At 39.8% G+C, this 17,722-nt stretch overlaps 2 protein-coding genes across 2 annotated transcripts in view; one reads left to right on the top strand and one right to left on the bottom strand.

Moving 5' to 3' along the window:
• Positions 1–261: 261 nt before the first annotated feature.
• Positions 262–3,450, bottom strand: LOC107193070 (sperm-associated antigen 1). Its single transcript, XM_015582451.1, has 10 exons — positions 3,296–3,450; positions 2,622–2,898; positions 2,193–2,406; positions 1,916–2,077; positions 1,723–1,850; positions 1,538–1,641; positions 856–1,474; positions 675–795; positions 429–599; positions 262–341 (listed from the first exon to the last, which is right to left on the bottom strand). The coding sequence occupies exons 1-10, from the start codon at positions 3,448–3,450 to the stop codon at positions 262–264; spliced, it is 2,031 nt and encodes a 676-aa protein (XP_015437937.1).
• A 2,983-nt stretch (positions 3,451–6,433) lies between these two features.
• The window catches only part of LOC107193102 (ras-related and estrogen-regulated growth inhibitor-like), a 55,177-nt gene continuing 43,888 nt past the window's right edge, over positions 6,434–17,722 (top strand). Inside the window, exons 1-2 of the mRNA XM_015582491.1 lie at positions 6,434–7,058; positions 17,180–17,236. Coding sequence (XP_015437977.1) covers positions 6,998–7,058; positions 17,180–17,236 — 118 coding nt within the window. The 5' untranslated portion in view covers positions 6,434–6,997. The remainder of the gene's footprint in view (positions 7,059–17,179; positions 17,237–17,722) is intronic.

The raw sequence follows: 17,722 nt of genomic DNA on the forward strand, positions 1-17,722 counted from the left end.
CAATTGTAGCGTTACGCTAGGACTTGGGCTAGAAATTATATAAATTAGTAATTTGTCGAAACCATGTTGTTCTTGAATATACTGTTATTATTAATTAATAACAATTCTTTTTAAATAATCACTGTTATAGGTGAAACTGAAAAGTAACTATTTGTAGTGTATCTCGTGTATTGTTACTAGGCTGTATAAAGTTGGTACTCGTCGCTGAAATGTCACTACGAAATTCAAAAATGCCTAAGAACGCGTGTAGTCTTCTTACAATTAGATGCAGTAAATTTGCCGCAATGACAAAGTTTCTGAAGTCCCATGCTCTTCTAAGAAATTGATTATGTATTTCACAGCTATAAAACAAATGCAATTGTCATAATTATGAAATACATAAAATGTTCACTGTCAAATGTATTTCCCAAAATTCAATATAAGCATACCTAGTTTGTCCTCAGTGTTCATGCACAAATGGAGGATGGAGAAACGTTTCACTTGACTAAATGACTTTAAAAAATTATTAAGTAACTCGGTGTCACTAGGTGTGCAAAAATGTCGCTCCAAACAACGCAAAATCATACTGAACATATTCCCATCAAGTTCATTGCCTAAAACTAATATAATTCGTTAAAGAATTAGTTTAAAAATTTTATCACAGAGTGTAAACATTTTATTATCCGAGTACCAACCTGAACCTAACTTATCGACACTCAAAGACCGCAGCAACTGGGCATGCATTTCTAAGTCATCATTCTTCAACGAGCGCCATGTACGCATAAACTCATAGGCTGTTCCAATATTATTATAATTCTGGAATTTTATTGATTTTTATATTTATTTTTTTCTTCGATCGAGTAATTGGAAACCTACCTTTAAAACATGTTTTTCCGGTTTACTAGTCTTTTTTTCATATTTATCAGCTATTTGAATTTTTCTTGCAGAAGACGTTACATTAGGTCCCCTATTTTTATTGGAATTTTTAACATTCGACTTATTATCAGTTGTTCTATTGTTATTTATAGTGTTTCCAATAGAATTATTTTTATTTGAACTTGTTCCGTTAAACTTATTTCTATTTGTTGCAGAATTATTGTTGCAAGTCTCGTTGGGCAATTCTTCTATGATAACCGTGCTGTTTCGTTTAGAGGGTGTCGGACAAGAGAAAATTGATTTCGGTTTCGTAAATGAAGAGGAACTTTTAGTTCCTTGCGTCGAACTAAGATTCTGATTAGCATTAAATTCTGGTATCTTTAATACATCGTTTTTAATCATTATGTTATGTCTATTATCGTTATCGAGGCAGTAATCTGCTCTAAAGTGTGGTCTAGGTTTCAAGTATTGCGATGGTCCTGGTGCTCTGTCGCAATAACATATACTATTTTCAATGCCTAATTTCTTAGTAGATTGCTTACTGTAATTTTGATTTTCCCCAACATTATTAATTTGTGACTTTTCATTTTCAGTTTCGTTCTGCTCCACAATAGTCATCCTGCAAATATCAGATGAGGATCAGTTCAATTTAATTTAAATAATAGTTTACGTTATTCCGTACCTAACTTTCCTAGACTCGCACGGTTTCCTTAATTTTTTCACACCAGCTATTGCACTCGTATTTGTTGGCTCTAATTTCAAAACAACTTCGTAATCAGATAACGCCTGAAAATTAATTAAACATTTGCTTTAACAGTATCTGCTACGAAAGTTAATACATGAACAAACTAGTTGATAAATGAATACCTCAGACGATCTTTTAAGATACTCTAAAGTTATAGCTCGCCGGAGCAAAGCTTTTACATTTGTACTATCCGTGCTAATTACCAAATTGCAGTCTTTAAGGGCGTTTTCATGGCGACCGAGTTTGATGACTGAAAATACGCGAATAGATTATTTTTAATATCAATTATTATAATGTAAAGATAAATTTTCTTACATGTCATCGCACGATTATTATAAGCGGTTACAGTTGAGTCTATTTTTATGCTAGTATTATAATGTTCGAGAGCTTCTTCGTAGTCTCCAGCTCTAAATGCCTCATTTCCTTTTTCTTTTTCTTGTTCCGCCATGACATTTAATTCGGTTCCGGTTAATGATGCTAATGAAATTGTGCGCATTTGTTTTTACTCCATATAATCAACAGAAATTTATTCAACGCTCAGAACAACTATAGGATGTATTGTATATGTGTCTATAGATGTGTTGTAACTCACATTTGTTAATAATAGTTTCTTTATCCAGTTTCTTTTTCTCTTTAAGTTCTTTTTGCTTTTGTTGAAATTTTTTAGCTTCGATCTGTTTTTGTTCGTCCCGTATGTCAATTTTACTTAATTCGGTGTCAACGTCGAATTTATCCCATGCAGCGTAATCACACGAGGAGATTCGTTTTGTTTTATTAGAATCTTTCATTCGCGTTGCTGTATTTTTCTAATTAGATCAAGAAAATAATATTTAAAGAAATGGATTATGGGGAATAGAATTTGCATATAGTCAATCAAGGTGACTTAAATATAATGTTTTCTTGTTAAAAATCTAATAAATACGCCCTAAATGTTATATACTTTTAAAACGACACAATGAAATAATAAGAATTGGCAATACGTAGTAATTGAAGAAAAAAGTATACAATGAAATGAATATACTTTCACGGATTCTTCATTAAATTGTCTAACATTCGGTTGCGGAATGGGATCTGTTATTGCAGTACTCTTTCCTTCCGCTAAATCTTTCTCTCGAGACTGCATTTCGGACGCCCACTGTTTAATGTCTTTATCAATCTCTTTAGATTCACTTGGATTTAACATATTTCGCGTTAGAATAGGTTCACATTTTCTTAGAATTATACTCGTTGGCTTAACAGCGGCCAGCCGTTCTTCCGCGTGTTTCAATAAATCGGGATAATACCCTTCTTCGCCGGACCTATTAATAAAACACCGTGTATGTATTTATTTGATGTAAAAACTATTTTAATTGGTACAATTTTACAGTAATATTCTATAGTAAAGAATTTGTAAGCATAAGAAATATTGAGAAGTTTTGATAAGAATTGAGGATACGAAAAAATGATATTGCTGACAATATTGGATCAGTGCCAAAATTTTGATATAATTTTGTAAATTAAAAAAAGGCGAGTTCTAGATGTCCTTTCATAATGTATTACCTTTTATTATTATTGTTTATTTATAATCCATTTTGTTATAATAGAATCAAACTATGTATTAGAAATTGTATCACGGATTTACAACAATCGAATTTGTTTATTAAAATTCAATTTTCGAAGAATTGAAAACCCCGCTGAATTATAGTTTACACTTACCGCAGTATAGTTACTATACGTTCCAACTTTTTTCCATTTGTACATTGAGAAATATATTCGTACGAAAGATGCTCGACCGGTATGTCGTACCTTTGGAGCAACGACTTTTTCTCCGGTTTCGCGATGTGAATAAGTTCTGTATCGTTCCCATCCATATTTCTAAACAAAATTCCACGTTGGTGGAAAAGACTTCCTCCTGTTAGCACCTGGTTAATACGGTTGCCATGGGTACCATACCAAATTATCAATTTCGTATAATTTATCAGCGAAGAAACATCTAGACTCAGTCGGTAAAGTAGAGATGCTCCTTATGATGCGTTTCCAACGAAAGTTTCATGGGGAATATACAGTGGTGTTTGAATACAATTTACGCGATCATTCATAACACACCACTCCGAATTATACCTAATATCTTGTTAGTTTCAGGCTCAAGCATAAAGAATTCAAAATACAGATAAGGTACGAATTAGATGCATATAAATAATATCTTCTTATCAAAAGTTCATGGGACTGAAGGATATATAATAATTATAAAAATAAATTAACAATCTTAATGTTCATCAGTAATGGTAATTAGATTTTATTCAATAAAAATGAAAAATTTACAGGAAAATTTTTATAAATGTAGAAATAGGAGCTTCTTTGCAGAGCTGCATCATAAGATTAAGTTCCGCAACCTATAGTTCACCTTTATCACGGATGACGGGCTCAACGATTGTTATCTGAAATTATCATCGGTGAAAAGCTTGTTCGATCCGATAACGATAACGCGATAATTCGAGGCACGGTACCTCGGATGCGGACGAAGTTATTGTGCCCATAAAGAGAAAAGTGTTCCCATAGTTACCTGTAGTCGCGCGGGACACGCGCCTGCATACTAGCGCTCGCGCATCGGTCTCCGCTTACCTGTTAACACGCCAGTCACCTTGTCTGCGTCGAGCGGTACGCCATGCCGTGGTCGAGGCGTGCAGTGGGCAGACTGGAGAGTGCATATTAGACAGCGCGAGGCACTCAAGCTCGAGCATTCGCCGGCGAGCGCTCGGTGAGATTGGTGCAGAGATCAATCCGTGTATCGTGCTCGTTCCCATCCGCATATTTCGTCGTCCCGTGTACATTATTTCGTTTCGCCTCGTCCCGTATTACGACGTGGAATAACGAAAAGATACGGGAGGGACTAACTTCGATCGTGGAATTCTTCGTCGAGTGAATTTATTATCGCTAGTGGATATCAAGGTATTTATTTATTCGTGCTTTCCGTACGTTCGTTACGTCGAATCGTATCACATGCCATTCTTATGGAAAGAAGACCGCCTTCCTTGTACAAACATGGGCCACATTTGATGTGCGCTGCTTGATGTTTGCACATGATGGTCGTCCTTCTGGAGGTCGTGCCGATACGATTTATTGACTTCCCGTTACACCTGAATCGATCCCAAAAATGTTCTTTTAACGCGTTTGTTTGTACGCACGGTTAAGAGGTTAAATTCTTTTCTCGCATGGCGCATATGTACGTCTGTAGGTGCGCCTGTTATACGGCGAGTACGATAAACCGCGATGAAGTGTTCAACGTGTAAGAGAAGCTGACTGACGTGTGTATTGTCCGCGAAGGAAATGCTGGGTTTAATTACACGTGTGCCGCCGTTTGTTAACACATAGATATTGATGATTCGCAATTTTGTACGATATGTTCCGGAATGTTCGTGTCTTGGCGCAGATAACGCAGTGTTTTCAAGGACATTGCACCGGTCTGTATTTTCAAAACAACAATACGAGCTGATGGACGGTAAAGTCAATTAACGTTATCTAATCTCGTGCCTGAAATCGCAACAAGTGAATCATATAAGTTGATACACGAATTATTTTCAAGGTTGAAACGTAGTATTTCAAGAATTTCCTTATATACATAATTCTACAACGATACTAGTTTCAAAAGCAACCGTTGTATTGGTCTACGGACGAAATGTAATACTTTATGAAAGTTGAATTTTTCGGTAGAACGGTCTAATATTCAGCAACATGAATTCACTAAAATTTCCCTAAATATTCTTCTGTCGTTAATTATAAACGCCCGTAATCTTTTGCGCGCGAAACAGCGGCAGGGTTCAAATAGGTTCACGGAGAAAAATGACATTTCAGGCGTGCCACCCTAATACCAGCATTCCCTTCTGCCTCAATCGACGCGGGAAACTTTAATCCACAGAAGTGTTCGCGCGTGCATGCCACAGCAGCGAAGAAAGTAGTTCCAAAAGTGTCGGTCTATCTGAATAAATGTCTCTTCGGTGATTGTTCTAAAACCTTTTCAACATTTATTGCCAGTTATTGGGAAACGTCAGAAACAACCGTGAACGAATATAACAAAATTCTTGGTCCCGAATTTCGTTCAGATGGGTCGACAGTTATTCCTGCCGTGCAAAGAATGAAAAAATTCAAACGGCGCGACGCAGGAATTGCGAGAGCCACGTGGGCGGTGCTCGGGAGTTTAGTTCTCCGCGCAGCTTTGCTTCCAGTATTCGTCTGCCCGTCCAACGGAGCAAGCGGTTCCGCTGCTGGTGCGCGCGCGCGTGCACGCGTCTAACCTCTTTTTTTCTTTCCTTTTTGTAATCCGAACGGGGCGACCGACGTTGGCGGCGCCAAGCGACAAGAGAAGATGAGGAGAGGGAGGCCGTCGACCCGTTATAAATGGAACTAGCAAGACAGCATTTCTTGAATCGTTTCTTGTGTTATTATTCGCAGCGTGTCGCGGTGCGCTGGCCCGCATGTTTTCCCGCGACGCGACCGGAGCGCCGCCGTCGTACGCCGACATTTAATCGAGACGTGGGTCCAGAGGTGGTTGATGCAGTCGAGCCGCGGCGAACGTGGAAAGTGAAGTTTTCGAGGGGAACAAAAAAGAGAAATCGGTGAGGAACGAGAAATCGAGGGGGACAGAAAGTGGTGGCATTTTCAACGACGGGACGCAAGAGACGAGCCTGTGACATTGTCAGTCGAGAAACTTTCGGGCCGTGTTCAGTGCGACAAATATTTCGACGAGGGATAAAACCGGAAGCAGGACTAGTGTGTACGATGTTTGGAAATCGCGCGTGCGTGTGTGTGTCTGTGTCGAATCGCTGGAACTAAATAGCAGTTCGTTCAACGAATTCGGTGAGCTAGTTGTCGCGTTACGCCAGTCGTTTAAATTGGATGTAACAATTCGAGGCGCACGGTCCATGAGTTCTTCGCGAGAGGACTGCAACGGTCGTGTAGTGAATCACATTCGAGCGACGTTTCGAAAGATCGACGTGTCGTCGCGGTTAAAACGGTGGTCCTTACTCAACAGAGTTTATCGCACCATTGGGGAGCGTGCATAGAATGAACATCGTGGCTTCGAGTACATCGCTGAGCTGTCCCTACTATTCGACGTGATTAGTGGAAACGGAACAAGTGATCAACGTTACCAGTGCTATTGGTTAGTTTGCAACTTGAACAAATAGAAGCTCGACACGGGAAAACCGTGTTTTTGAATATTCGTTTTGTGGCGCGCTTGTGCTCGTTACCCATAAACCCTTGCGGCGAGTGTCCTTACGCGCGCGTGCGCGATGTAAATGGACCTCAATGCCGCTAAAACGAAACGGACGGCGCGCAGAGTGAAAAGCAACGCGAATAGTGTCAATTGAAGAGTATATAATGTGCAAGCGAAGCTCGGATGACACCTAACATCCACGTCTGATGACAAACGTCAACAGGATCAGGGTGGTCGTCCTCGGCGGCCCCAGAGTCGGAAAGTCAGGTAACGTAAACTTTACATACTTTGAAGTTTCATTTTGTAACTGTTAATATGGCGGCTTCAACTGCGTCGCTATTAACGTATTTTCGATACTTTGCATTTGGACTGTTTTAAGTAATTTCAACTCTTTAATGGTGTTAAAATTTATTTGAATGATTGCATAGTGGATTTGGTTTGAGGAATTGAATTCATGTTTTAAGTAAATGCTATTAAGTGTGTCAATTAGTAATGCATCTTTTTCCTCAAATTCAGTATTTATTTTTAAGGACATTAAATACATATCATAAGAGTTTTTGATAAATACAACTAGATAGTGACGAAGATAAGCCGTTTTTACATTATTGTTTTTGGCAAATGTTTTTTCATTTGTTGGAGCTCAATACATTGGATTTTGTTTATACGCGAGAAATTATTTTTATTCGTGGGTAAGAACATAAGACTGTCTTTATAAACAGGTTTCCAGGAAGTGGAAAATCTTTTCTTTATATTTCATTTCATTTTACTGCATACTCAGAATTCCCTATAAAACATAATATATGTACAAAAAAGAATTCTCACATTCCAATTTATTTTTAACGTAAATTTTTACATGCTTTGATGCAGAAATTGAAACTTTTCCAAATGTAGCATATAAATTGCAAAAAATTGTATTTATGTGTGAAAACAGAAAATGTACATATGCATTAAAAAAATCGTCATTGTTAAAATATCTGAGGATAAACTATAAGTATAAACAAGTACAAACACATAAAAAGAGGGATTTATAATAGTTTTGCCACTTTTTAAATTTGAATGATTTTATATCTTTTTAAATTGTCATCTTTAAGGGGTCCTGAATTGTAGTTGTACTTTCCTCCAGATTTAATTATTTTTTAGTTACAAATTTAAATCCAGGCATGGTTCATTGTAACGCAAATATACAGTACAGTCACGATTGTATAAAAGTATGTCCCACGGTACGGATACAAATGTATCGGTGAGGTATTAATTATTATGGACGGTACTAATATTGTTCCATGTAAAACGTGTAATTTCTGCACGTCTATCTAATACCGCAAACGACGGATTGAATGAAAGTGCCGTTAAGATGAATACGTATAGTCTTTGGTATAATACAGTGCATTAGTTAGCCCCGACAGTCGTACGACGCATACAAAGCGAGTAAATGAAGGCAATAAGATAGTTCACCGACCTCGAATTAATCCCATTAATAAGCCATGGAACTGATACCATGAATAACGTGTAATTTCTCTGTTGTACACACAAGTCGCTATTTTTTTTTATCGTTATGTCGCGATTAATTGTGTGTATGAACTATTTATAATTCTTTGTTTAATCTCAGCTTGATTACTGCTATTGATTTATCCTTATAAAATACATAATTTCAAATACTTTACATTTTCGTTATATTTCTGCAAGTTAAACATTCGTGGTCAAAAACCAGAACATACTCATCATCATGATATTCACTTGTTTATTGGTAAAGTAATTTCAGATCAATCGTATCGAATCCAAGAAAAGTATAAAATGTAATATTTTGAAACGGTATGATAGCAAAATAGTAGTTTTGTTAGATTGCAAAAATTTGTTTAATATTTCCAACCAATCCGAGTTACACGCGAAAATATTTGCAACTAACCGTCTTTGCACGTAAAAATACTTCCAATCAGCTCACGAAATATCACATGAAAATATTTGCAACCAATGGGTTACCACGCAAAAATATTGGCGACTAATGGGTGTTACCACGCGAAAATACTTCGAAGCAACCGTATTTACAGTTTTAGCTGCGCGTCGAACCGCAAAGGGTTAATCCCTTGTCCATATTTCCCCGAGTTTCGCGATCCGAAAATACGTTCTCACACGACCGCCGGTTTCTATCGTCCCACCTCGGATAGGACGAGCGTTTGATCAGAAAGCGGATATTCCCGGCGCGCGGGGGGGAATCCGTAAAAGTCGTGAGAGAGCCAGTGTCCTGCTGGGTATAATAAGGACCTCCGTGGACGTTATCGGATATCACATGAGAGTGGTCAGCAGGTCGTTGAGCTACGAAAAATCCCTGCACGGCAGCAGCAGGTTGAGAGATCTGGACATCCGATACATCCGTTCTGTTACCGAGCAACGCGCTTGCCCCGTTCGGCCTCCTGCATGCCGAGCTTACGCACCGGTCCGATGCTTTCCCTCCCTTATCGGCTTCCGGCGAATCTATGTTTCCACGCTTACCAGCATCAAGGGGGGGAAACAACAAATCCCGTCTGGTTGGAATCGAATTAGTGGAATCCCTCGGTTCGGATGGCGACGGATTTTTCTCGCCAGGTCCTGGAGAGGGCTACCGGTTACTGGCTGGTTGCGTCTTCTTTCTAATTGGAATCCCTCGGCTCGCTTTGTTCCCTGAATCTTCGTTTGATCGAGCAAGGGGAGAACCGACGCGCGAGATTCTTTCGTGCCGACTCGAGTAAATTAACCCCTTTGCGTGCCGGGCACTTTTTCAGGCTAGCCTCTGGTAGCTATCTTGACGGGCTTTAGCGCTTTGACCTTCTGCGGATCGGGCCTCATTTGATCCTGGAGAGAATTATGCAGGGTGTTTAACACGTTGATTACCATGTCAGCTTTATAAAGATGATACGTGTTCTAGCGTGATGTTAATTAATTAATATGTGTAATGTAATTGGTGGCTCGGGCAGCCTGCGTTTTGTCGGTGTGAGTGTTCTAGGACTGTGAAGATAATGTGGGGAATTATCTGGCAGTCACGGTGGTAAAGAAAACGGGTTAAGGTTTTAAGAGATGGCAGAATTGAACATGAGGATTGAGGAATGTTTGATCGATTCAGGGTTCTGAGATCAGTTTTGTATCTTAAAAAATATTACTAGATTGCGGATATTAATGCAGCAAATTATTAACAAGTTCGCTACTTGTATCACGTATGTATGTGCGACTAACTTTTGTAGGCCTTCTTGTAGATTACGTATAAACCAGTATTGCCAATTTTGCAAAAAAAAAATCCACGAACATTTAATATTGGATATAGGACCGTGGTACAACCATGTCCGAGGTACAACAGGTTCCCCTATAATAAGTTCGTAACAATGTTTCGCGGTAATGTATACGGAGCGAAGCAGTTTTGCAGAATACATTAATAGAAAAGCTCCTGGAAGCGACGAGAAGCGTCGATGATTACGGTTAGGGCCATTTATCTGCGTTAGCGCCTATTGAAGTGGCAATTGGAAGCCGGTGCGCATTTCCATGTCGCCGCGAAGTATTCATAAATTCATTTCGGCTAAACGACGCGCTTTATTACCAGGCCTGGAGAAAAAAGTGCAGGGCAGACGGGTGGAAAAAAAAAGTAATTCACCGGCTTTCGTTCTACATCCGTGCGATCATTATTTTATATTGCTCGACTTCCCTCGTGGTTCATCTTATTTTTACGACCGTTGTGGAATCCTGGTTGGTCGTTCCAGAAGAAAATGGATCCTGTCGGAAAATTTATTCATAGGACTTTAATTAAACGGGCGTGATATATGTTAATTGAATGAAAAACATTTTTGGGGTACAAAAAGTAATCCGATTCGTAAGTCACTCCGATGACTATCGGTCTTATAATAATATTAAAGGATATAGTAATCTGAGGTAGGGAAACTTAACATTTGTCGATTTCATTGTGGAATTGAATCACTTCGATACTTATCTTACAGAGATACGATTCGAGGAGATAAAAATGTTGGTATCACGGATTGGAATAGTAGATTATACATTCATGAATGAATATTATTAATAAGTATTACTATCTGTATATAAAATCAAAGCATATGCATCACTGATTACGAGAGTTTATCGGTGTTCTCATAAAAATTGGGTCAGTGTTCTCTAGAAATAGTTAAATCAGTGCATCGAAATCAAAGTGAACCGACATTCTTTTTAATATAAATTGTGTATCAGTCCGGTTCTCGATGGGAACGATTATTTAATAGACAATAATCAAGCGTATCTTTGAAGAATCAATTCCAAATACGGTTGCAGACCGGTTTCAATCGGAGAAAAAAAATACTTTTCGAACATGGTTTTGGTTGTTAAACTCGCGGTGGACACTTGCAACGCGAGACGATCGTAAATAATCCAGCAGTTGTTTCAATATTTTACGAGGGGCGAGCGAGTCAGCTCGAATTTTTGTTCCCGAAGAGAGAAACAAATTCGGTGTCGTACGCATACGTATGCGCGCGTGCATCTATTTCAGGAAAAAGCTCGCGCGCATAAATGAGCATATAAAGAGTGAATCAGCGATTCGCGACGATTTATTATCGTAGCTGAATTCACGGCCCGGAGCCCCGTTCCGTGGGTCTTGATTCATACGACCGGGACGAAGCCTGAAGTTACAAATATGAATAATCATACAGGATGATGGAGTGACCGAATATAAAACGAGCGGCCATATTGTATGTCGGTCTTTGTACGAACGGCATAAAAAAAACGTCGGGACTCGCATTAATGAGGGTCCCGCGTGGAAAATAATTGATTGCATTGCTGAAAACTTTATCGTTTAACATCTCTTCATTTCGTATTTTCTTCTTTTGGTAGGTATTAAGTAGCATGTTGTTGGAAATGATTCAGGTGGATACAACATTGAGTTTCTTAAACAAATTCATTGGGATTGTTTCACTGACTAATTTCGTACGATAGTTTGATTGTTCGAGATACTAGTGTTTTGGGAGTGGAGTATTTACAAATTGACTAACATTATGTAAAACATATATTGTATCTGATTAGGGATGCCCGATACAGTTCCGATACATGTAAATATCGATATTGTGTATACGAAGTGTTCATCTGATACGAAGTTTTGTTCGTGACATCTAGTTTTGTGTGTGATAGTGTTAGCTATTGTTTATTTCATGATTTTCTCAAGTTATTCAAGTGTGTTTAGTTTATTAAATCCTATAGACCTATAGATCATAGTTATACATATTTCGTAGATATTTTACTTATATTTCAAAATAGTTTTTAATGTTTTTAAACAAGTTAAAATGTTTTTAAAAATACTTTTACCCGTATTCAACACATGGAAGTAACACTTTACTTCCACTATCGACACAATCAGTGAAACCAATACCGTTCAGTACTTCCCAAACTAGTTCAACAGTACATACAACAGCAGTCTCGATCTGCGTTACACTTGAACCGGTGTCGGTAGCAACACCTCCGGTTGATTAGACCGAACGAGCCGTAAAAGAAAGTCCATTTCGTCTCTAATCACCTAATAATAATCGCTCGGAAGGCCATTACGCGCTGCACAGAAAAAATTCCCGCCGCAACAAGAGCAACAGGTGTTCGTCTCGTGGTTCAAGTCTCGTTTCCAGACGGTCGACATGCACCGATATCGTACCGGGAATCGCGATAAACCGTCTCCCTGGCACAGATTTTCACTCGTATCAGGCCAATTAAAACGCGCCGATAATGAACTGTCGAATCAATTGCACACACGGCCGTGTATAGCACCGGCGCACGAGCAGAAATGTGGCGATTAAGTCGCTGGTTCGTAGATCGAGGAGCCTGTTGTGCGCTGAAGAAGATCGAAATACGGTTGCAATTGCACCTAACCTGCGCACCGAGAGAAGCAGCGCAGTGCCATTCGCCTGGTGCTCGATCCTTGTCCATGCGACGCGTACAGTCGGTCTATAGATAGATTCACGGCGGATAAAGCTTGGCGCACGTAAGAAAATAGTAATTACGGGCACGATCGCTGAAGATAAGAGGAGCAAGGTAAAAAAGGATCGATTCACGGCACGGTAAAAGCGGCGAACCGAGGGGTTAGCCTTGGTGCTCTTGTCCTGCCTGGGCTAGTCGTGTCCCAACCCTGGAGGCTCGTTGCTGAGGTGAGGTCGGGTCGTCTAGTTTTTTGTTTGGTACGGTAGGATCCTCTTTATCTGAGCGTATTTCATTTTGAGTGCATATGTCATATTAGGCTCCTGAAAATCGTCAGTAGTAGCTTTTGTCAAAGGGTTTTCGTCAATATTAATGTTACCCATATTAGCGAAAAATTGTTCAGTTAATTCGAGTTTTTTAAAGTATAGATTAGAAGTATTTCATAAAATGTATATAAATTATTAGATATTGTCAGATTACATTGCAGCTCAAAAGATTGGAGCACCTCCTCATTGTTTTAATCAACTCCTCTATAGTCGAATCGGGTCAAGTATCACTGAAACAGCATAGTCTTGCGATTTCCTCGAAAATAAGAATTAAATTTGATAATTGGTACACCTAATAAAATAACCAGAAGAAACGAACTTAAACGTAACTCCATCGAATATCATAATTCCTTCATGGGAACATCGATGTTTTCACCCGGAAGTCTATAACACCGTCGATCTCTGTTCAGAAAATCAACCGTCGATTGTGTTGATATTAGAAAAAAAAGCTCGCACGTCCCTTTAAATAGCCTGTGGCTCGAACTTCACCAGACACAGACACGCGTTAACGATGGGGTCGGTTGCGGGCGACAACCGCGACGCGATTAAGCCCCCTCCCCCTCCCTATAACTCTGATTATCTGGCGTTTTATGAATTTGTTTAATGATATGCATTATCGTGTATCGTCGGGTACACAGCGGTTGTATTTACGAGCGTACGTACGCTGAGCCTCGTATCCTCGGAGATCGACCCCGATAAGCCCGTTGACGCGTTCAATTCAGGACTTATGAACTAGACGAAGGCATTCAACTGAGGTTTCTTCTCCGCTGTCGCACGACACCGTGCGCCCGCAACAATGCACAGGCTTAAAGGGGGCCTTCTCTCGCGCTCGCGTATGGATCCCCTCGTAGATCCCTGGCGGCCATAAATTTCCAGTCGCCACGGTGAACTTCTACCTATCTTGATACGTGTCTCGAATTTCCCCCGGCTCTCTGAACTTTCGTCCGGACGATGCTAGAGAGTTTACACGTATTTTCGTTCGACACAAAGGTACAAATTGCGAACGCCTGAAATGTCAGCGAAGGCACCCGAAGCGAACGGATCCGTGCCACTTCGGATACGCGGGCAAGTTTTATGGACACCGAGGTGGCCGAGCTTTCTATCTTTCGAAGACAAAAGACCGGATGATGCGCGAACGCGTCCTCGATACCGATCACGAGCCACTTAGCGCCCTGGTCCGAAGAGATCTTCAGGCTGCGGATCCACGCGAACGCGTGGGAACCTCAGAAGGTTATGCACCACGGTCTGTCATCTAACGAGGTCTATCAGAAACGTAAGAATACTGATAGCGTATAAATTTGTATTGTCAATGTATCCACGCATCGACATTGGCCTAGTTAAAATAATCAGCGATTTAGTATTTCACTTTGACTCAAAGAAAACGAATAATATGTCTGTCTGTTGAAACCATTTCGATATCCTCACCACGAGTCTGACCCGATGTCATAAGGCAAAGGGTTAACTTCCAAGAGACTTCACGATCTCTGCCGAGAATAACTCTTAAAAGCAACACTCTGAACTCACCAGGCAGCACAAGAGCTACTCATTCTCGCGTGGACACGCGGCATATGCTTGAAAGTCCTTTCCAGTTCAATTTCCTACGGCGGAGGCCCATCAATTTCCGGTAACCAGTCCACTTCGCCGGCCGTAGCGAGCGGGAACCGAACCAGTTGCATCACTTCACGGATCAAGTTCTACGCTCCGACAACCCTCTCCGGCTCTCCTCGTGAGGTCTCTCCCGGGACTTTGCCAACCGCTGCGACGACAGATTTATAAACGGTGTATAAACGAGGGCTCGACGAGGCACGGTCCGCGGCGCGGCTCTATGTACTCGATAAGTCTTGAAGGGTCGAACCGGAGGATACTATACGTACGCGACATGTTAAGCCCTCTCGTACGATTCGCGAAGTAACGAAGAAATTTATGAAGCGAGACCGTCCCTTGACGCAAGTGCACTGCCGTTCGTGTGTTCACGGCCGGGGCACAGCCGTGCACCGGCATTTCTCGAGGACGACATTTCCTGTATATCGTGCTCATTAATTATCGTTATTACGTATTCGACGGGATTTTTATCCCCAGCGGCGCACGAGACCCGAGACCGAGGTCGTTTCTCTTTATCTCGTAGGATCGTCCGGTGATTATCATTAGATTGCAGATTTTATGCATTTATATCTCTGTGGAATATAACGAGAGATTTTAAACATTCATCAGACGCAACAAGTTTTCTGCGAATCAATGAGACATTGTGAAAAAAGTTGAAGGACTTCAAACTATTGAACCGATTTTGACAAAAATTTGAATTGTTTCAAAACAAATCTAAAACTTCACTGAACTGAAATTTTACTGAATTCAAAAAACAGAGAATTACGATCTACAAGATTCACTTGATCTTCAGGTGATCGCTGGATTTTTCGAAGAAAGGAGTTGGTCCAGTCTCCGATCCATATCATCTGAAAGTAGTTCGAATTACCGAGTCTCCTACGGTACCAAGAGAAGGATCTCTCCGCCGCGAAATTGCAGGGTTCAAACGGAATGAAATAAGCGGAGGCGCTTCGCGAACGCGCCTAGCGTGCTCCTCTCGCGTCTGCGAGGCTGTCGACAGGAGGTGTGGTGCCGGCAACAGAATACTTTTATCGCGTCTAATGACGTATGGGTGCCTTACTCTACCGATTGCTGGGTTTCCTGTGAGTGTCTGCAGTTCGTGTCGGGGTGCACGCCCACTTTAACGGGGAATCGACGAAAATTCAATTAAGTCACCGGCCACGAACGTGTGTGGATACCGATCCGTCCCGTCTTTTCAATTAATCTCTTCTCTCCGGGGGAAACTCGCGCCTGCTCGGGAATTATTTATAACCACCGCGGCTTGGCCAATAAATAACGGGAATTTTTTTTTTACTAGAATTCTCCTTTCCTGTTAATGGACCGCAGATGTTTATGCAAATTTGTGTTTTCATAGAAGCGATCATATAAATTCGGAATTACGCTGAAACTTGTTTAAAACAATGGCAACATATCGGTGAAATCTGCAAGAATTGCTCGTGTAAATTGTCAGAATTAGAGAAGGTTTTGGTATGGCAAAAAGATATATTTAACATGTATTACTAAAATTTACTTTTACCTTCTGAAATTAAATCTGAACTTTAATTTAACTCAATGTTCACCTTCAGAACTCCGAAATATAATTGAAGAAATAAATTTATTAATATGATGGAAAGTTACAAACGCGTCCATCGTATCGAACTTCGTGACAATAAAAATTGTGTCGATCGTATGTTAATGCCGATGGCGCGATAAAATAAGGAAAACACGAGGCAGTGTGTGAATAACACGATTGCGAACGGGTTACTTTCTAACAGCTGAGAACCACCTGTCAATTTTATCGACGTCAATTAGCTGACCGAGATAGGAAAAGCGTGTTAATTATCCACGAGGTGACACTGGATACACGAATATCCGAATTACTGTAATGAATCCTTCGAAAGTTGGATTTACACGAGTCGCTGCCACTCATTTATATCTGGGAGTTGAGTATTTTGAAAATTATTTACATATCTTCATACCCTAATGTCAAATAAATCATCTGATTACCTTTCTACGACTGCAATTTCAATCTTATTTATCAAGAAATATTAATTCTTTACGAAATTAATAGAAACTATGTTGGACTCATGTTCTAGGTTTCCAAATATATTTTTTACTTAATAAAAGATCAAATTTACGTAACTCCGCAATAATACGGTTCGAAAACTCTCGTCCGGCTATATCTGAAAATCAGAAACCAGATTTCTCTACCTGTGGAATTGAAAAGCTCATTGCACAGTCGTAAGGTTACGTGTGAACAGAGAAATTATATCGGTGATTAATTGCTTTTCACTCTCGTGAACCTGTTGCTGCTGAAATTAAGAAACAAACGAGCAGAACTTTCGTTCTCTCCGTCTGATATCATCGAGGATATTATTGCAGAAACGTATAACTGTCGAATAAAACTATCAAAAGTGTTTAAATTAATATTTAAGGTAATCCAAGAGAAATGTTATTAAACCGAAACAGACGATTGAATTCTCGCTATATGTAATAGTAATCAATCTTCAAATGTTTATTGATACAATGAAAACACGTACGAACTTTTTTTCTTCTAATTGCTTTTTATTTTTATTTCAGCTGTAGTCGTGCGGTATCTGACGAGGCGATACATCGGCGAGTACAGCTCAACCAGCGGTAAGTCGTTTCAAAAAATGATTTTTTCCTTTTTTAAATTATATTTTTAATCGTCGTTATATTCAGCCGGATCGTGGCTTTATAATATTCCTCCGTTCGTCAGAAATACAGTGTGTTTCACGAACTCTGTCCACTTAAATAATTTGGTTATTTCAAACAATATGAGAAAATGTTACTGACAGAAGTTTTTTCAAATGGAATGTCCAATTTTTTATGCTCGATTTCAGCAGATTGGCGTATTCTGAGTATAAAAGTACGAAGATGCATTTGTCCTAAAACTTACCGTTGCTGCAAAGCAGTGAATAATTTCACAAATTTGTCAAATTTTTCATTCCCCATTTTATTTTCTGTAAACACATTCGAATATTCCGATACTTATAATTGAACGATGATTTTCGTCCTAAATTCTATCATTCATCCGCACTGTGCTCTCCAGAAGGAACAATGAAACGTGACCCTCGGGGTATCTAATGAGAACCAAGTAAC

Source organism: Dufourea novaeangliae, unplaced genomic scaffold (genome assembly GCF_001272555.1).
Source record: "Dufourea novaeangliae isolate 0120121106 unplaced genomic scaffold, ASM127255v1 scaffold493, whole genome shotgun sequence".
Classification (NCBI taxonomy): Eukaryota; Metazoa; Arthropoda; class Insecta; order Hymenoptera; family Halictidae; genus Dufourea; species Dufourea novaeangliae.